The sequence below is a fragment of the Pseudorasbora parva genome, chromosome 1, assembly GCF_024679245.1.
Source record: "Pseudorasbora parva isolate DD20220531a chromosome 1, ASM2467924v1, whole genome shotgun sequence".
In the NCBI taxonomy this organism is placed as follows: Eukaryota; Metazoa; Chordata; class Actinopteri; order Cypriniformes; family Gobionidae; genus Pseudorasbora; species Pseudorasbora parva.
In genome coordinates, this window is record NC_090172.1 from 53,399,855 (window position 1) to 53,421,739 (window position 21,885).

General features: G+C 37.5%; 1 protein-coding gene across 3 annotated transcripts in view; it reads left to right on the forward strand.

The window, feature by feature from the left end:
* igf1rb (insulin-like growth factor 1b receptor) overlaps positions 1-21,360 on the forward strand; it is a 108,962-nt gene extending 87,602 nt beyond the window's left edge. For 2 of the 3 annotated variants that reach the window (XM_067445191.1, XM_067445190.1), the window contains 11 exons: positions 317-597; positions 690-823; positions 1,790-1,955; positions 2,062-2,161; positions 2,342-2,412; positions 2,514-2,743; positions 2,847-2,954; positions 4,172-4,331; positions 5,170-5,299; positions 10,647-10,781; positions 17,428-21,360. In XM_067445191.1, coding sequence (XP_067301292.1) covers positions 317-597; positions 690-823; positions 1,790-1,955; positions 2,062-2,161; positions 2,342-2,412; positions 2,514-2,743; positions 2,847-2,954; positions 4,172-4,331; positions 5,170-5,299; positions 10,647-10,781; positions 17,428-17,896 — 1,984 coding nt within the window. In that variant the 3' untranslated portion in view covers positions 17,897-21,360. The remainder of the gene's footprint in view (positions 1-316; positions 598-689; positions 824-1,789; positions 1,956-2,061; positions 2,162-2,341; positions 2,413-2,513; positions 2,744-2,846; positions 2,955-4,171; positions 4,332-5,169; positions 5,300-10,646; positions 10,782-17,427) is intronic. The other variant, XM_067445192.1, reaches the window with a different exon arrangement.
* The last annotated feature ends 525 nt before the right edge of the window (positions 21,361-21,885 follow it).

The following is a 21,885-nucleotide window of genomic DNA, read 5'->3' on the forward strand; positions in this document are numbered from 1 at the left end:
CAAACATATACATATAGATACATATACAGTAAATGCGCTTACAATGGAAGTTTATTGTGAAAGTCATCAAGTATAACCACAAAGCTTTTAATGTGTGGGTATGTTACTAGAAGTTCTTCTGCCTAAACTATGATTTTGAACAACTTAATTGCTAAAATTTTGTAAATAGCAGGGGGTTACTTGTCCAGATACTTTTTAAGTAAATGAACATTCCTGTGAAAGTTGTGAATAAATCGGTTTCAGTTTCTGCACCACCAGAAGTTGCACTTGAAGTTGTTCAATGTTTCCTCCCATAATCTCATCTTTCTCGTTCCAGGCCTCCCGACAGGCGGCGGCGAGATCTGTTTGGCGTGGCCAATGCAACTTCCTTCCACACTCTGCTGCTGGGAAACTTGAACCTGTCGGAGGGAAACTTCTCAGATGATGAGCCGCCTAGACGGGAATTTTCCTTTCTGGAGAGGAAGGTGAAGGAGCGAACTGCTGACATCAGTGGCCTGCAGCCCTTTACCGTTTACCGCATCGACGTGCACGCCTGCAACGAAGAGGTTCGGCACTGCAGTGCGGCCGCCTTTGTCTTTTCCCGCACCAAACCGGCAGGTAAGATGAGGACATGAATGTGGAATCGGCAGTGAAGCACAATATTCAAAAATATCAATGGCAGGCCTTTTGGTTTCTTCATTTTCTTGTAGAAAGAGCCGATGACATTCCTGGCCCAGTGACCTGGGACGGTCTGGAGGATTCTGTGTTCCTGAAGTGGCCTGAACCGCATAAACCCAACGGCTTGATCCTGCTGTATGAGATTCAGTTTCGCCTTGGGACAGAGGTGATTGTTGCATTTTAATCACCCAATCTGGGTCAAATGTTTATGCAAGGTTTTATAAAATAAAACTCAATTTTGATTGACCCAAAAATGGCAAGTGCTCTGGCAAGACTTTCAAAAACGTTGATAAATATTTTGAAACAAACTGTTAGTACTTTTTTTTTTAAGAATGAAAATTACTTGATTAAAAATGTACACAAAGTAGTTTGGCGCATTATAATTATTATTCTATTTAAAATGTATATTTAATATTTTTTTATTCAGCTTTATAATGAGTTATGTTATACCAAATTGTTGAAATTACTTATTTAATGCCCCAAAAATAAAATACAAATAATACATATACATACAAATATGTCAAATCAATTACAAAATAATTAACTAATCTGACTTTTTTTTTTAAATAATCACGATTAATCACACCTAATATTAAAATGTATAATGTATTTTGATATTGTAATCATTTTTTGTCTCAAAATCATGTACATACTTGGCATTCTTTTTAAATAATGTCATGAAGACGAGAATCACCAATGCTGCTTCTGGTGTCTTCATTTAAGTGGCTTTTTGTGTGTGGAAATTCTGGGGATGAAATGAGTATCCATATTTTTATGCAAAGATTGATCAACATCAGTATCACTAGTATTTAGATTCGCACTTACACCTGCTTGTCTTCATTATTAAGACAGGCACGCTTACTGATCAAACATTTGTGCTCATCAAGAGAAGCAAAAAGAGATGATTGTGTCATTTAATAATGTTTAATAAAATACTATGTATAACAATGTATATTTATATTAAATTAAATATATTTTAAATAAATTATTAGACCTGGATACAGAAAATAAAAACCATAGCACTGACCCAACTAGGTTTTTTTTTTCCCTTGCATTTTTGCAATAATAAATAACTAGTTTATCAAATATTGATTTATTAATTTTTTCATTTTGTTATTTTCTCCTTTTACAGCCTGAGAAACATGAGTGTGTATCCCGTCAACACTACAAGGAGCACAAAGGGATGAAACTCTCCAATTTGGGACCTGGAAACTATTCTGCCCGTGTGCGGGCCACATCTCTCGCCGGAAACGGGTCGTGGACTGAACCCATAGCTTTCTATGTGCTTCAGGTTGAACGTAGGTTTACCACGATTTCTATTACTTACGATTCCAAAAGTATGAGAATTTCTAAATTTGTTGACACACTACTGAGTTTTGAATTGTTTTTTTTTGCACACGGAAGAACCAGGTTATGAGCACTTCCTGTACTTCATGATCATCCCGATCATCCTGATTCTCGTCGCCTTTGCTGTAGTGGTTTTCATCTTGGTGAACAAGAAACGGTACCAGTTTTAACACCTCTGTACTCGCCATATTCACATAATTCCTTTTAACAGCATAGGCCCCTCTGGATAAAATGTAACAATGAGAATTCCAGATGCTGTAATATATATAAAAAAGTAATTATATTGAATGTGTTGTAATGCTGTTTTTGCTAAATAAGTGCTTTCTGTAATCGCCAGAAACAGTGACAGGCTTGGAAATGGAGTTCTTTACGCATCCGTTAACCCAGAGTACTTCAGCGCAGCAGAGAGTGAGTGTTCAGTCAAGGGCAGGATCGACTCCACTTAAGCATTGTTTTTGTAAATATGTAGTATATTTATGACTAACTTGTATTGTAATTTGTACTTGCAGTGTATGTGCCGGATGAATGGGAAGTAGAGCGAGAGAAAATCACTATGTGCCGAGAGCTTGGACAAGGATCTTTTGGTATGGTGTATGAGGGCATCGCCAAAGGTGTTGTCAAAGATGAGCCAGAAACCAGGGTGGCCATCAAAACAGTCAACGAATCGGCTAGCTTGCACGAACGCATTGAGTTCCTTAATGAAGCCTCTGTGATGAAGGAGTTCAATTGTCACCATGTGGTTAGTCAAAGAACTCACGACATATCTTATGCTCCAAGTATTTTGCCTTAAAACTGCTTAATAAGGTTGACTTTTAACTGGTGGGTCTCTTTGATTGGTTTAGGTGCGTCTGCTGGGTGTGGTCTCGCAGGGTCAGCCCACCCTGGTGATCATGGAGCTGATGACGCGAGGAGATCTGAAGAGTTACCTACGCTCGCTTCGATCCGCTGAGGTGAATATAGGCACACGAGACGTCTTCACAACGTTCATCAAATATTTGGCTAATCAAACAGATTTTTTTTATGAACCATTATTCTAAATTCCAGCAAGTTAAAAACCACCACCTGGAAGTGTAGTGGAATCATGATGCATAATTTAGCAATTTCCATTAATCAGAATTAATCTTCTGCACATCCATTCACTGCTAATTTCTTTGCCTAAATGGGCCGCTCACTGCAGGGTGCTCCTGGGACGCAGCTCCTGGTCTATAAGCTCCTTCAATTCAGTTGCTTGAACTCTGTTCCAAAACCTAGTGAGCTGCCTTGATGTGTATTAACTACATAGGCTGCTACTTTCTTAGGCTGCATCCTAAGTTAAAAATGCAACCTTGAGAGTGACTGATTATAAATGTGTTCTTAGCAGGCAGCAATTCTGCGGGAAATCTCAACTCAAAATTTGTTTCAACCATGTTTACCGTTTGCATGTGTTCTCATGTAGCCAAGGACTGCCGTAATAACAGCTCATTTAAAATGTTTACATGTTTTTCTTCTCTTTCTCTTTTGAGCGGTGATGAATGGTTATTCTTGTAAATATTTTCTGCTTTTCAGTAATAAAAGTGTAGGCTATAGATCTTTAAAATGCATCGGAATTATAGCGAAGCGCAACGGTACGGTAAAAAAGATATGAACAGTTAATTTTGAAGTGATCTCTTCTTGAAAACTTAGAGATGTGGATTAGGACGGTAATTAAATCACCACACGACCTTGGTGTTTGTCTGAAAACGGTAGGTAATTCGGCCGGGGATTTTTACGCAGATGCTGGGAGAAAAACGTTGACATTCTGGATTCGGATGGCAATAAAATCCCAGACTAGCCCCTGTAAATTATGGAAATACCTTACGACCCCACGAGAAACAATTATCGTCCGAATAGGGCTCATTGTCACAGTTGTAATCACGATGGTGTTCTTTTTTCACAAGGGAATTTGGCGTCACGGCATTTGTTTCCAGGCGGAGCGTTAAAGTACGCAACACTCGCATCTCGCCGACATCCTGTAGAATTCAACCAATCAGATGACGACTTCAAAACTCCCGAAGTGTTTCCCATTTTGGGTTGTTTATGGGATGTTCAGCCAATGGTTCATGGGTGTGATATCTGAGGCTGAGGCTAATTTACATGATGCAAAGTTTCAGGATGAAATGCATGACTCCTCTTCCTCGCCCTTCCTCAGAACACCTCCAACTTGCCTTTGCCGCCATTGAAGAAGATGATTCAGATGGCAGGAGAAATAGCGGATGGCATGGCTTACCTCAACGCCAATAAGTTTGTTCACAGAGACTTGGCAGCAAGGAATTGCATGGTGGCCGAGGATTTTGCCGTCAAAATTGGTGGTATGTGATGAAATGAGGGGAAAATGTATTTGCTTTTCTCAACTATGCGCAATATGAATTACTATTAAAGACGCTTTAAATAGGGGACTAGTCGGCCAACTTTTATTTTATCTATTTTTTTCCCCTTAGCTTTATAATGTTTTAGCAGGAGAATTAATTATAAGACGCTGCTTCTCTGAGAGGGTTTTATCATATTTAGTTTATCTTAAGCTTTAATTTATCTTTTTAAACTGAAAAAATATTGCATTGACAAATTAACACCTTTTGACATTTTGCACTATTGCTCATTGTTTCATAACTAAATTAAATACAAAATCATACAGATATTTAATAATAGATATTTAATTGTTTAGTCGTTTCTACTGTAAATGCAAGTTATTGATCTGACTGTAAATGATTCATCCATGCATGTTCCAGTTTTAACCTTTTTTTTATCAATCTTCTGCTGAAATAATAGACTTCTCTAATTTCGTCAGCTTTAACTCCACCCCATCTGTTGCTACTTCCAATACATAGCGACTATAAGATTTGTGTTACCTAACTATCATGTACTGCAACACTAAATTAAAAAGCTATTAATAATAAATAATGGCAAACATTTCAGTTTAATTAGTTACATGGTTATATTGCATTTATTAAGCCTATATTTTCACTTGTACCTTGCAAAATAGTTATTTTAGCTTCTAGTTGTAGCATCTGTAAATCTCAAGATTTTTTAAATTCCATAATGAATAAATAATGAGTTGCTGAAAATGCATGAAATGGCTTGAAATTGGCTAAATCTCAACTAAAACTATATAACCGTAGTAATTTCACTTCATTTATCCTCAATCTGTAGATTTTGGCATGACGCGGGACATTTATGAGACGGATTACTACAGAAAAGGAGGCAAGGGACTACTGCCTGTGCGCTGGATGTCTCCCGAGTCCCTCAAAGATGGAGTATTTACCACAATGTCTGATGTCTGGTGAGCTTTTCATGGATTCTACAGAGAGTCAGTGTGTTCATTTTATATGATATTAAAAATACATTGAGAAGTCAACTGAGACCTATAGTGCACAGTATAGCAGGGTGCATCAGTCCAGTTTGTAGAACGACATCTTTATTTGAAAAAAAAAAGACCTTCCCAGTGACCATTACAGTTCCTCTGCTAGCTAAACGAGAAATGAAAACCACGTTTTCCATTACATAGTGCATACGTTAATGCGGTAGGCAATGAGGAGAAACATCTTTCCATATATTTCAAATGAAGCTGGAAATCAAGCCTCATCAGCCCTCATATGAGCTAGAAACATTTCCCTCATATGCTAGTCTCATTTGACAAACTTTCAAAGAAAACCTCGGGGAGTCTAGACCGCGCTTTTCCGGAAACTGCAACAGCTGCGGCTGATATGAGCGGCATTCCAGAGCCTCAAGGAATCTTTAGTCAATTCGTCCTCCCGTGTCGTGATGAGTAGCTCTTTGGACTCGCTGGGAGGTTCACACAAATCTTTTGTTAAGGATCAGAATCAAGCACTCCCTGTTTAGGAAGAGGATTAAACTTAATTACAATGTTCTCAAGTTTCCTTCCAGGTGTTTGGAGAGTCTGCCCTAACAGTTCACCTTTCATGTCTGTCCAGGGTCACCGTCAGGCCTTGATAATAATGAATGTCTGTCTGGTAAACTTTACACAAGGATCAGACATAGAGGAGTAGTGTTTCGCCAGTAATTAAAAATGTACAGTGTGAAAAAAAAAATCTGCGACAGTGGTTAATATCAGAATTAGAAGATAATGACTGTATTTTAAATGTTGTATGTGCCAATGAACCTTTTTCCACACTATAAATATTACAAATTTAGTAAAGTTTTAAATATCTTCATTTATGCTATACTTTGTGTTATATTACCTTGACAGTGAATGACAAACTATTTAACACTGCTACGAGGGTGTTTCTAATACTATAGCTTAGGGAGGGATGGCAAATTTGGCTTCATTTTCTTCTGACTGCTGTAGAATAAATTGTAATATTTTTTCCCTCTTTTGGTCGTGGAAACGCTATTGCAGATTCTTTTAACAAAAATTATACTTGTTGACGTCTCCCATTCACCGCTACCCAACTATGATGACTTCCACTTCAGAAAAACCCAGAAATGTGAAAAGCACCAGTTTTTGCGCCACCAAATGGAAGTGCAAAATAATGACTCATTTTTAAATAATGAATTATTTCAGACAGATTTCCTGGACATTCTTCTGTCACACAGTGCCAGTCGGTGAGCATTTAACCTAAAAATCACATACTTATAGTTTCCTCGGTGCATTAGGTTGGAATAAAGGCTATGCATTGACGTCACTTTCCCGCCGGAACGCCCCCTCAGCCAGACTCTTCTGCTTGGCAGAAGAGCTGCTGCATGGCTGGAGTTAATAGGGGAAACTGCAAAAGCATGAGTAAAATAAACTATATTCAGTTAAAACTAAAGGTTGGACTCAATATAAGTTTTCTTACAACTTACCAAAGATCCAGTGATCCATGGATATTGAAATGTAGCCAAGAATCGTGTTTCCTGACATTTATATGTGCCAGATTTTTTTACATTTATATGTGCCAGATTTTGACGCCAGGGAAATACATAAAGCATATTTGCGTGTAAATGCTTTATATAAATAGAATATAGGTAGGTCTGAATATGGGTGATCACTTATATCAATGTTATATACAGTATATCGCCTTACCCTCTAGCCGTTGTTAATAAACTACCAATTATGCAGAATATAAGATGATAAATATTTAATTGATGAGTCGTCAAGACAGTATATAACAATACAACATATAGGGTATGACTTTACCCCAATTTTCAACATATTGACACACAATGATTTTTTGCTTGTTCTGCTTGTTGTTTCCAGTTGTTTCTGTGAATTGCAGCGATCCATTTGCTGCTCTTTTCTTGAGCTTTCGGCAGTCTGTAAAAATATACCTCAGATTTCTTATCAAATCTTGTAGTTGATCTCAAAGCTCCTTCCCGTTTTAGATGTTTGTTGTGTTGTTTTTGGCATTTACGTTGAAAACCAGTGCTGCCTTTCAGTCTTTTTGGCACTCAGTGGGTGAACCGCAGTCACTCCGGCTGGCCATGACGTCACGTGCATACCCTCTACAAAAAGCTGTAGTATTCAGACTCTGTTCTGATTCTTCCAATATACTCTTTTTTTTTTTTTGTGCCGAATTGTGATCCAGTGTCGTGGACTCAATGAGCACAATACAAATTGTATTATATATATATATATATATATATTTTTTTTTATTTAGCACAATATTTTTTTAGCTTTTTCTTTTTTACATTTATGCATTTAGCCCATGGTTTTATTTATTTTTTTGCTGTGTTCGTTTCCCTGCTTCAGCATGAGACACTACTTAAGTGTGAAATAAAACAAATATTTCTATGTAATCTCGCTCAATATTTAAATGTGCTTTGTATTTTTTTATGTCAGCTATATCGCAATCAGCTGTCAACCTTAATCAAGTCTGGTGAAAAATGCTATTAGCATGTAGCATGTCACATCTGTGCTTTGTGTAAAAGGCAACACCAGAATGCATACATGAGCTTGGCGAAAATGTGAATCTAATATGGTGAACAGCGCAAGAGAAATGTCGATTACATGAGAGCATTTTATTCTGTGCTGTGAAGTATTAATGCAAATAGTTCAGTGCAGTTAAAATATATACTTTTTTATGAGTTGCCTAATGTAAAACATTTCGTATATTTGACAGTTGGAGGCCACAAAAGCAGTCCATTAGTTTTTTATAACAGAGCCTATGAATATTTTTTGCCAGCTTTGAAGCACTTTTGTATCTAATTTAGATGTACTACACTTATCTGGAGAAAAATAAGAATGAGAACCAAAAGAAAAAGGATTTGAGTGAATCATGACTGAAAGAATGATTTTTGTTATGTGCTTAATAGCTTTATTATCAAAAGACCACATTATATCATTTGTCAGAGTGGCTGACTCATTATAATGACAACTTGCTCCCATTTGAAAGTTTTCAGTAATTAGAGCACACATCACTCTATACCACTCTCAAAATATTGATATTTCTTGAAGAAACATCTTCAGGGAACAGCTTTCAACTCAACTTACTCCGAAATGAAACAGAAAATCAGTAACTTGAAGGCTCTTAAAGTGACACTTTGGTCGCTATTAGGCATGATAGCGATTAATCGACGATCGATTACTGGTTGATAATTGAATCGATAAAACTTATCAATGGGTGACTAACCAACGCATGTGGCATTTGTGTCCAATGCGCAAAACGTGCTGCAGACAAATTACAAGGTTTGTTCAAGGTGCTTGAAGTACTTTAAATTGCCTTTTTGTCATTTAAGTCCTGGAAAAACCTTGAAAACAGCCGTAATTTTGTTTAAATAATTTTTTGGGATAAAACGCATACAATTTTCTCACGCAAAATTACCACTGCAGCCCCTCTATAGATATAGAGCCATTTCCATATATTGATATTGCTCATATGTTTCCTAATAGATTGTATGATACAGCTTTCATTCTTCTTTCAAGTCTTCAGTTATAACTACTTTACATGTGTAAACAGCACAATACAAGCACACAAAACACATCTTAATACCAGATTAAGTAAAACAGGGCCTACGTGAAACACATGCTTGTTATGTTCTGCTAGTCAATAATATGATACAAGTCTATCTGTTAATGTACAATGTTATTACAGATCACAAGTAAAGCAGTTATTTTTTTCACGCTATGGATATAGAGCACTTCTATTTTGTCAGCAAATTTAAAAGCACTTGTTAAATGATGGTCATATTCACTATAAAGCCAAGCTTCTTAGCTTTAAAATGGCACCTATTTTGTGTTGGTTAAAGCTGCAGTCCGTAACTTTTTGCACTCTAGCGGTTAATAAACAGATCTGCATGCGTCTTGTGGAAAAACATTGCAGCCGGAGCTTCTTCTCTCTGTTTATGTCTATGGCGAGTTCCTACCAGACCGTTCTGAAATAGTCCCAATTTCAACACTTATTATAAGTGTACCATAATGATTCAGGGTAAGACAAAAACACAGTTTGCAAAATGGATTCATGTTGTACATTCTCAATATATAATTTTTGCAAATTTTGCTAATTTAAAAAAAGTAACGGACAGCAGCTTTAAGCAATTGGTTGTTAAGTAACGTGATTCAGATTTAAGAGTTTAAAGGTGGGGTAAGTGCTATCTGGTAACCGTTGTTGATATTTCAAATCACCAAAACAAACACGCCCCTACCCCCAAAAAGGGTCTCAGCCCTATTGTGATAGCTCCGCCCCACACATACGTAACCCAGGCAACGACTACGGCAGAATCTGTGCGTATCTAATCCAGGTCGAATATTCAGTGAAAAAGTCATAAAATCATCATAAAAACGCAAACCGTTCTCATGAACAACACGATAGTACACAACCCGACAGTCCAGCTAACGACATATTACAATTATGACCAGATTAGAGTTACAGCGATCACAAAAACACACACAAACCGTTCTCATGAGCAACTCGATAGTACACAACCCGACAGTCCAGCTAACGACATTACAATTAATGCAAGATTAGAGTTACAGTAATCACAAAAACACAAACCGTTCTCATGAACAACTTGATAGTACACAACCCGACAGTCCAGCTAACGACATATTACAATTATGACAAGATTATAGTTATAGCGATCACAAAACACAAACTGTTCTCATGAAACACTTGATAGTACACAAGCACGACAGTCCAGCGAACGACATATTACAATTATGACCAGATTAGAGTTACAGCGATCACAAAAACACACACAAACCGTTCTCATGAGCAACTCGATAGTACACAACCCGACAGTCCAGCTAACGACATTACAATTAATGCAAGATTAGAGTTACAGTAATCACAAAAACACAAACCGTTCTCATGAACAACTTGATAGTACACAACCCGACAGTCCAGCTAACGACATATTACAATTATGACAAGATTATAGTTATAGCGATCACAAAACACAAACTGTTCTCATGAAACACTTGATAGTACACAAGCACGACAGTCCAGCGAACGACATATTACAATTATGACCGGATAAGGGTTATATAGACCAAGAAAAGAGTAAGCAAACATATATTAGGAGTATAGTATCTTACTTGACGGAGACATTGTGTGAGCTGAAGCTTGAAGCACACAGGGAAGGAGATTTAGATGCTCCATTTGGTGTGGAAATGAACGGGTCTTTATCAAAAATTTAGAGACCACTTAACATTGAGAAATCAACTGTTCTCTTCTGTTTTCTTCTTGCAGGTCCTTCGGGGTGGTGTTGTGGGAAATAGCCACCCTGGCTGAGCAACCCTATCAGGGCATGTCCAATGAGCAGGTACTGCGGTTTGTCATGGAGGGAGGACTGCTAGACAAACCAGACAACTGCCCCGATATGCTGTAAGTCACTTCATTCACCTCGGTCGATCGCTGACATCTTTCACTCACTTTATGCATTTATTTGACTTGTGTCAATGGAACACAATATTTTGAAAAGCTTGCAGGATGCCAAGCTCAAAAAGGGACATGCAAAAAAAACATTAAAGTGATCCATGTAATTTGTGCACTGTATATAAGTCTTTTGACTCTATATGATAGTTTTATGAGAGAAACAAACCAAAATTCAATATCACTTTGTCTTTCTATCTTAGATGTCAAACCTGGTGTAAGATTTTGATGTGGCAATTTTGAAATTGCTTGATTATAAGTATTCATATAGATTTGGAAGGATGGTGAATAAATAATGATGCATTTTCATTTTTGGTTGAATTATCATTTTAAAAGTAGAAAGCCTGCCATCTACTGTATGATTCAGGTGGTAATGTCACAAAGCTGAAAACAAGAATTGACATAAACATTAAGATTAGCTTGAGAATTAATGGTATTTAACAAACAGTTTTTGACTTTGGCTATTATTTGTTTTTGATTTTAAAACTACCGAGTCTAAGGCTCTTCCTGTGTGTGCTGTGCGCTAAATTTAAGTATAAGTTGTTTAGCTGGCAGTGAAATACGAGCACTCAGAGCACGACAGGGATGCCACATTTTTAATAATATAACATTTGCATGAGGGTTTGTAGATAGGTGTGTGTGTCTTGGGAAGAAAGTGTTACAAAGAATGAAAAGCTAATTTTGGAGGTCAGTGGTGATTTACAATCCCATTTGGCCATTTAACAACATAATTTTTTTGTCAGCCACAGCTTGAGTTTCTTATCTTATAAATTACAAATTAATCTGTTAAATTAGGGTGATACATTTCTACATATTAATTAATTTTAAAAAGGTGTGTGTGTGTGCATATATATATATATATATATATATAAAAGCCATGCTTATTGGTGAAACAAATGAACAACGATGTTTTGTTTCAAGAGCAACAGCATTTTCTCAGTCCACTGTCCATTGATGGGAAGTGCACAATAGTTTGCATTGGCCTGTGCCTCATTTTCATCTCAAGGCACTCTGGTTTAGGGTCTTTGTTGTGGTTGGCCGACATTTGGCACCTTTTAACACTTTTTCAGAGAAGTGTCGGGAAGGATGAAGTGGTCTTTAAAGCTGCCAGAACAGGAGTGGAGGAGGGCATGTGGGAGAGTTTCAGGCTGGTACATGCTACTAGCAGTGAAAACGGCCAAACAAAGTAAACATCTAATGATTGTAAAGCAATTTAAAAAAAATAAACTAGAGTAGGATCACTTGAGTGATGTTTTCTAATAGTAATGCTATTACAAATGTGCACTATGTAACTTTTCCATTCGTCTGTTTATCATATTAGATACATTTAAGTGTGTTTAAAATGATGTGATGACGTTAATCTGTGTGTTCGCTCAGCGATTGCTATGACACTTGTTCACACTGCTAAGAGTAAAGCACTTCCGCAGAATAAATCCGGAAACCGAGAGTAACAAAGATATGACGCTAATGACAGGCGACTTCCTCAGACACTATGCTGACACGTCCCGGTTCTTTGGTTAAAATAGCAATTTCCTCCAAATATACAAATAGTTGGAAACATTTGAGATATTGTAAGAACTCAACTGAACAAAATATATAACACTGGCCTGGGTTTTGGATATTTTACTGAAAAAATGTACAAAGTGCACCTTTAAATTCCTATTCCTAATTTTAAATTTTTTGTTGAATTAAATAAGTTGAATTCATTTTTAAAAAATTGGGGGTCTGAGAAAAGTAAAAGATGGAATGCAGCTTTCTGGATATTTTAAGTATAATTATATAAAATAAAATATTATTAATTATATAATAAATTATAAGGACCACTGCAGTATCAAGGTTAGCAATTAAAATACCGGTATATATAAATATTAAAAGCTGAGGTGAGTCAGGTCAAATCACATAACCTTAAAAAAATTAAAGCTACACTGTGTAACTTTTTTAGTTTATTCTTAGCTAAAAACACTTAGTTCTTTCAAAAATATATGTGCTCATTAATGTATATTTACTTTTTTCAAGTAATAAAGTATTCTCGTAAGTTTATAATATGCCATTGAAAATACATACGGGTGAGGGGTTCGAATGCCGGTGTAACGATGAGTCAACAGAGTGGGATCCAAATGCAATTTTATTAAGACAACAGTCCACAATCGAAGTCTGGAGTACAGGCAAGGTCAAAATGCATGTAGGCAGTCCAAACAATCAAACACAACAAGGCAGGGAACGTAGGCAAGAGAGCAGTCCAGAAACAGGCAGGTGATCCAAAACCAAGAGACATGAATACATGATAGAACGCTCAGAATTGTAGTGGTTACACTTTACAAGACTTCACAGTGAATGGAAGAGTGAACAAGGTTTATACAGTATAAGCTGTGTCTCATTTCGTTAAATTTCGAAGGCTGCGTCCTCCGGAGGACACGTCCTGTGTAGGATGCAGTATACGGAGTGTCCTCAATCAGAATTAAACGAGACGTCCTTTGTAGGACACACAGGCAGGAAGTATCACGTTGCTATGCCAACACATTCAGCCTCGTTGCGCTCTCACGCCAGTTTATATGAATGAAAATTATTTATAACTTGAAAATTACTATGAAATGTTTCTTGTCTTGACAGCAATGTACTGTTCTAAACGTTTAAAAAGCACTAAAGTGTTGTAATCCTGTTAACCACAACTATCTGTTTGAGGTAATAGAGCTTAAAAATAAAAACAAGCTTGAACTTACATTTTAAACACCACACCTACGCTCGCTTGTATATCTGGCAGTGGTGCCGTTTTTTCATATAATATAGAAAAAATATTTATGACGGTTGTTAAAGGACCACGCAAAGAATTATGGGTTATCTCCAGTCGCGAAGGCTACACCTCATGCACACTCCGAAATCCTGTGAAAGAAGGACGCATTCAAAGGTCGTATTTGAAGTGTCCTACTCACTTTTTTGAAATGAGATGGCCTTATGACGTATGCACCCTTCAAATGCGACCTCCGGAGGACGCAGCCTTCTGAAATGAAACACAGCTATAGACTGAAGTGATGAGGCTAATGGCACACAGGTGTAAACAATGATGGCTGATGAGTCAGGGCAAAGGATTATGGGTAACGAAGTCCAGAGTAGGGATAAATATTGAGGTGAGGGAGCCCTCTTGTGGCGATCAGAGGGAGCCCCAGAGGCCTGATTTGTGACAGAGCCCCCCTCCTAAGGAGTGGCTTCCAGACACTCCTATAATTGTCAATGTGGGCAGTGGAGCAGGGGCAGGCCTGGGGGTGGGATGAGGGGCCAGGCCCATGGAGCGGAAGGGATAAATGGGATAAATATTGAGGTGGCGATCAGAGGGAGCCCCAGATGCCTGATTTGTGACAGCCAGTCGCCATGTTGCCCCTCCATCTTTAAAGTACATTAGCCAAAGAGGGACATACCCGTAAATTCAAGCTTCGCTTTTCATGTTTTAACACTCGATGGCACCGTGTTGAATGTGAAGAGGGGGATGTCATGTTAATCTTGGACTAATTCGGCCACCATAGGAGTTAAAACGAAAGCGGAATTGAGAGGAACAGAAACTAATATTCACTGGATTTTCATATACCTTTACCCCGCTAGATGGGGGAAAATATCACACAGTGTAGCTTAAAATTGTTTTCATGATTCAAAAATTCATATTATATTCCTTAAAACATTTTGAAAATAAAGATAAAGTAGTACTACTTTTTGCTTTATGGATACTCAACTTTGCATTTTAACAACGTACAGTTTAACAATTTACATACACATGCCCACACACACGCACACACACAGATAGATGGAATATTTTAATGATTATATATTATTGTATATATTTCCAAAATTTGTGAAACCAACAGGAATGCATCCAGTGCAATTTTAAGATATTCTCATTTGCATTTTATCCTTGATTTTTCTTCATATGTCTGAAAAATCATTTTTCTGTTGTTGGCCCTTAAACATTCAGACTTTCTAAGATTACTGCAAGCTTCAGTCTAGTTCCTAAAGCAGTTTTAACACTGGAGGTGCTAAAATCAGACTGAACGTCCCCATCAATGGAAACTTCATTTAGTGCAATGCAGGAAAACAAGCTGGAGACTGAGGGCAGTGAGTCCAATCCCTCTGTCTCACAGCTGGAGAGCCAAAAGTGTGTGTGTTTGTGTGCACGCGTGTGTGCGTGTGTGTGTGTGTGTATATGAGAGAGAGAGAGAGAGAGAGAGAGAGAGACGGTGAAAATACCGCACTTGGATTTGCTGGTGTGAATGTTTGTGTATGTGGTGCACGGGTATTTGTAACTGTCAGCTGATGTTTGCGCTAGCTGTGTGTGGGTGTGTAGCCGACGCTGGTGTTTGTAAGACTAATGGTGTGTGTTACTCCACTAGTGTGTGAGCTGGCACAGGGATCCGAGTATTTATTTCAGCAGACTCCTCTGGTATTCTTAGCCTGTTTGTGTATAATTAAAATGGTGAACTGGAATGCTCGAGTGTCAGCGAGATCGTAGTCTTATTTATTTATTTATTTTTTCTCTCCATAACTGTAGCAGTTCCCCTTCGCCGATGTGCTCTCGGGCCTCCTTTACAGCTCTCTCCAGCTTTGCAGTGTGATTTCATCACAGTTCTGTGTTTGCTGTGTAGTAAAGAGGTCACAGCATTCACCATGAGCTCACTGCAGCTGTGTTTAGGACGTAACCGCTGATAGCATGCATGTTTATATTACTGATTTGTCACACTGCCACCTGTTGTTCAGAGCTTTGCCAAGTAGGTGTGGGCAGTAGAAACAAGATCTTATGAGTGATTTTATGACAATCATGTTAAATATTACAATATTCAGTGATGCTATTTGTATATACATATGTATATAGCATATATAGTTGCATTGTATCCATGCAATTTCACATTGTCCATCATTTTGACAGACAGCTAGGGTCGTAAAAAGTCATAATCTAAAATTACATGAGATCACCCTCAGTGCGGTCTGTCCAAATGACAAACGGCCAACATTTTCTGTGTGTGGTGTATTTGATTATCATTTTAAAAATGAATACAAGTGAATAATTAATAGTTATTTATTAATAGTTTAATTAAAGGTTAATTAATGTTTTTTATTGCAATTGTGTATTTGTGTATGTACACACATGCATATAACACACGTATATAATTATATTTTTTGTTACATAAATAATTAGGGGTGGCAATTAAGCCTCAAAATTATATCACAATATTTCAAGAATATTTGCAATAATGATATTTATGACGATATAAAAAAAATATATGGAACAAAGTTTTATTGGTTATTGCATCTGGTAGGCAGCAGCATTTATTATTGCAAACAAAATGAAGGGCATTGTCCATCCTTTTCCAATGAGCTACTGTCATTGATGACAGAATATTTAATTAATAAATCTATTGTCATAAGGTGGCAGAAGCAGCTTTATAGTTACACACAGCACAGAGTCAAATGAAAGCAAAGTAGCCTTGGTACAAGTTATTAGTGTTTTAACTGGTAATCTTAATTAAAATATAACATAACATTTTAGTTTAACAGTAACAAAAGTAATTTATGCCATGGTCTGTCTGAATGTTCGATTCCTATTGGCTGGAAGGTGTGCAATAAAATCGTTTAATGCACAGGTAGTTCCAAGTCAGATGAATCATCGTTCAGGAGCACAGAAACGTATTATTAACACCACCCTGCGACTTTTAGCAATAAAATAGCTTCACCACTGGATCACTACATTATATTTCTCAGCAATGATGGGGTTATATCGCTATTTTAAGTAATAAATGCACATCTTCATTGTTAATCAATCTCTCTCTGTCTGTCTGTCTCTCTCTATATATATAATTAATTCAAATAAATGCTATAATCCATTCATTCAAATAAACATATTACTTTATATGCTACTTTATCTCTGTGTCTAATTCAAAGGAGGCAGAATGCTGGATCTAACGAGCCGTAACTGATGAAAATAACCTTCAATGTTACCCTTCCGGTCAAATATTGCGCTGCAAACATCAATAGCAGCTTTAAGTTTTCAATATTATGTCATTTGTTAAGAGGGCTGACCTCTTGTAACCAAGTAGCTCCCTTTTTAGGTGCTAAATCGTCATCGGAGGTTGAAATGCTGCTCTTCGTATTTATATTATCGCGATATGACACTTTTTTTTTATCACGTAAAAATGTATAATAAAATATTGCAAACTCCTATTAATAATAATTATACAGTACATTTACTGTAATATTTACACAAGTTTATTTTTAAAGGGGGCATCTATATAAATAAAACATATAGACAGACTTTTTATATATATATATATATATATATATAGAGAGAGAGAGAGAGAGAGAGAGAGAGAGAGAGAGAGAATTATAAATTCCTAAAAATGCATATATTATTATTATTATTATTATTAATTATGTATTTTCTTTTTTTCCTGACTTCAACTCTTCTATTTATTAGACACGTACAATACACACTGCTGTCACATGAAGCTGATAATCACAAAATGGCCAAATATCAGTAGGTTATTTGGGCTGAACACAACTATTTCAGATGTTTTCTTGAAGATCATGTTGCTCATCTTCTCTGTGTTTGATCTTCCAGGTTTGAGCTGATGCGCATGTGCTGGCAGTACAACCCTAAAATGCGGCCGTCCTTCCTGGAGATAATCAGCAGCATCAAGGACGACCTAGAGGAGGGCTTCAAGGAGATGAGCTTCTTCTACAGCGAGGACAACAAACCTCCCGACACGGAAGAGCTGGACATGGAGAACGTGGGAACCATGGAGAACGTTCCTCTGGAGCCGTCCTCCAGCCTGCAGCCCCTCGCGCCCTCTTTGGCCTCCCCCCAACAGTGCGCCCCTGCGCCCCAGGGTTCCGCCGCTCCGGCCGGCCCATCCTCTCCGCCTTCCTCCCCCAGCTCCACGGACATGCACCCGCTCCCTGCGTCGGCGGCAAACGGGCCTTCCATGGTTCTCCGGAGCCCGTTTGACGAGTCCCAGCCTTATGCTCACATGAACGGGGGCCGTAAGAACGAGCGTGCCTTGCCTCTGCCCCAGTCGTCGGCTTGCTGATCAACGGCCTGACACAGCCTGATGTTTCCGGACACATGGACATGTCTCTGTCTGTCAAGCCACTGTGTGGTCTCCTGAGAAGAAATGTTAAAATAAAGAGACAAGGAAAGAAAAAAAATTGTATAAACTGAGAGTCCAGGCAATCAATTTTTTCAATCATACCTCAACGGACAAAGTTTGAATTCCTTTGTTTTTTGTGTATTTCGATTGAATCGTTGAATTGATTGACATGAACTCATTTGTTATTTCCGCAGACTGGATCACTGACTGAAAAACCATGACCTTCACACTCGCACTCGATAGGCCGACTGTTTTTGTTACGTTTTGTTACTTTTCTAAACTTCCAAAACTGGTTTGAAGGTCTATCAGAGCCAGTAGTGGTACTGTGGCATTATTACGAAACGCTCTGCATATCTCGAAGCGAATTAAACATCTAAGCACTTTCTCTTGTCTTTGTTTCCAAAGACGTGCGTCTAGATTACAGAAAGGTGTGAGAGTTTCTCTTCCGCCCATCTCTGAAGTAAGACCCAACTCCAACCTAGATACGGAGATCTTTGGCTTCCACTCTCTCCGAATCATCCGGCTGTGCAACATAGTGATGAAATTCACGAATCTGCCAAATCTCTTTATGATGTTGCCAAATTGTATACTGTTGTCTAATTCCCTGCGCGTTAATGTTCCCCAAAATATGCTAAAAATGTCCACGTGTGTTTTTTACACCGGTCATCCAAAGCATCTTTTACTTTAAAACACAATCAATAGAGCGGCATTTCCCTGATTCTCACTTTTCTGTGTTCTTGCTTTGGGTTAGTTGCATTTCGGATGAAATAATGCAAAAGTTGCAGTACAAATGCAGATATTACATTGCGAAGAAACGTTTTAAAAGGGAATTGGATAATTTAAAAAAAGCTCAAAAGATTTAAAATTGCGGCATTTGAAATTTTCACAACAATTCTCTCGCTTGGTCGTTCAGACGTACTTCGGACCACAGAGCGTGTGCATCGTTTGTCGGTCACTTTTGTACCTTTTTTACAGTTCAGATTGATCATTTATATGTCTGTGCTGAAAAAAGCTGCTATTTTATTCTTGTTTTTCTTTTGTGGTTGTAAAATTGTAAAGAGATTCTTCAGGTGTAATCCTTTGCCTTTCCACTACAGTCCATTTTATGATGCTTATAGTTCAGCAAAATGAGAAAGAAAAAAAAAACTAGGTTCAATCTAACAGTTGAGTTTTCCAGTGTAAAGTTGTTTAATGCCTTCTTTTTTAATGGACTCTGTCTCTTTTAAAAGCAAACCCGGGAATTGTTCACACTTCCGACTCGAACACAGTTCTTGTCTTCATGCCATTAATGGCGGCACCTCGTTCGACATGACTCTATAACAGCTGAACACTGTGTCTCTGTCACATTAATGCGCAACAAATACTCTCAGGTCAAACTCCTCCAAGTTTCGGTCTCCGACTCCAATGTTTTGTCATCTCAATATTCATTCCTCTGTTACTGACAAGATATGACAAAAAAAATTGGCAACGTTTGAATTCATTTCATCGCTTGAAGATACTTTCGATTAATTGCTCAGCCTTATTTGTGACTGATCCTGCCGCCCTTTGTAAAAGTTATAAACTCTGCATTTCCTTTCTTCCAAGCAGAGCCTGATAAACAACGATACATATACAGATATGATTCAGCATATCTCTATGCAGAAGCTGTGTTTGTAACATAGATCACTTATATACATTTAAGATACAGGTTTGACTACGAGCGCCAGTTTTTGGGACTTTTTGATTTGGAAGGAATTTTCAAAGGAAAAACTCACGTTTTTTTGATTTCCCTCACATCCTGACCTTTTTATTTATTTAGTTTCTTTTCCCCCTCTCTCTCTTGTTTTTGTGATGCGTTTATAATCACTGTAAACCCCCCTTGATTAAGTGTAACGTTTTAGATATTTTTATATGGTTTTTTTCATGACATTGGGACTTTTTTTTTTTCCTTCAGACATTTATCTACCTCACTCTTTTTTTATGTACATGTATATAAAGTACATCTGACCTTTTTCATGAAAAGGACAATATTACTGCTCTCTGTATCTGGGTAAAACCTCATAAACGCTACAAACCACAATCTCGGAGTGGAGAAATTACCGAGTTATGGACATTTTGTATGACTAGCTGCTTTCTTTCCTATCGGATCTCGCTTAAATTTGTTTATTATTTATTAAAACAAGAACAGGTCTGACGGTTGACTCCAAATGTGCTGGAATGTTGTTGATGTTTCATTTATCCATCTTTTAGCTTAAGGGCAAAAGTCAATAGATGGAATAATTCGAATGGATTTATTTTTGAGGATATAAAGGTTCTGATCTCCCCTCCCTGTCATGTCTCTGAATCCCACTGTTGGCATTTTATGTTTTTCATTATACAGTCATTGGAATACCGTACTTGTGTCAGAAACCAAATGTTCTGTACGTTTTTGCTGTTTGTCAGGTGCATCAAATGTACACGAGTTTTGTGCTGGCTTTGGAAAACAAATGGTTTAAAAGCCCAGACGGAAGATCAACACGAGAACATTTTAGCGTAATTTAAAAACAAATTGAGCAGATGCAATATAAAGGTAAATGGTTGGAGAAGTGTTAGCTGACATTACTGGTTCATGAGCCAATCGCTTTTTCCCCATGTCGTATTTCATAGCGAAATATTACTCATGCAGATATTCGGCTGATTAAATCCGAATTTTGTAAATCCAGATTCAAGATATTCTTGTAAATTTTCACTAAGCATTTTTATATAAGGGAAATGTTTAAATTGGCGAAATTCGCCAGATTTAATTAAAAAAAACCTTCAAAATCCATCAATCATATAGCAATAACCACATCACGCCCTCCTCCCGACATATTTTTTGTTTCAGCATTTTTCATAATTCAGATTTGTTGATCAAAGATTGTCCAAGATCACCATCCTAATGCTCTTCTCTGTCCATCTCGGACTTGTAACACCCAACCAATGGTTCGTTTCTCAGTACAGATCTGTTGACTATGGGCTAGATATTCTCAGGGCTGAAGGTTCTGAGTGGGCGTCAAAAGGACAGGAAGTGACCTGCTCTTTGCGCTCGCTCTACCCTGCTGCTGAAAACTGCTGCTCTCCATCATCTCACTGAAGTCCAGATGTGCGGTGTTTGATCCGTGAGGGTTGAGAGGAGAGCATTGGAGGTGTTCGTGATCTGATGGCGCCATCTAGAACGTGAAGAAGGGTTGCGTTGTGCTGCATGTTATTTAATTTCACTGCTTGATGCTGGTGGGGCAAAATGTTTGGTTGTTCAGTGAAATGTTGAGATGTGTTCGATATGTACGTGTTGGTTATATAAAGGGGTTACAGATCCAGAATGGGGGAGGGGAGAATGGAAAAAGTTTTGTGGTCCAAGTCTGTTCAAACCTGGCTGTTCTGATTAAAAAAGGCACTTATTAACTTTATTTGTGTTGGTTTCATTTGTATACATTTGAAGAAAATAGAAAATATGGATAGAGGAATATAAGTGGAGAAGATTAACATATTGTATTTATGGTGGCGCATTGCTCAAAAATATATAATAAATCCAGATGAATCGATTTGTGATGTGTTTTTGCATTTTAAGGATTGAATGAATGATTATGCCTACAAGAACTGTAAACTCAATTTTGTCATAATGCGTACGACATACAGCATATTAATAAATATTTGAAATAATGTTTTCACTTGCATTTGCTATCAATTGCATGTCAGGATGAATAATAAAATCAAGCCTTATTATAAATTATTGTATTGATATTAGATTGTCATTAGATTGCTGCCTTTAGATTAGATTGATATTAGATTGCTCAATTGTATTGAGCCTATTCATAATGTGTTGTCAATGATGAGCTATTTTTTGTTGTAATAGTTCATTCAAAAAAGCGTCACAGTTGTCATAAGATATTTAAACCATACTTTACAATATATTATTATTAGTAGGCTAGTAG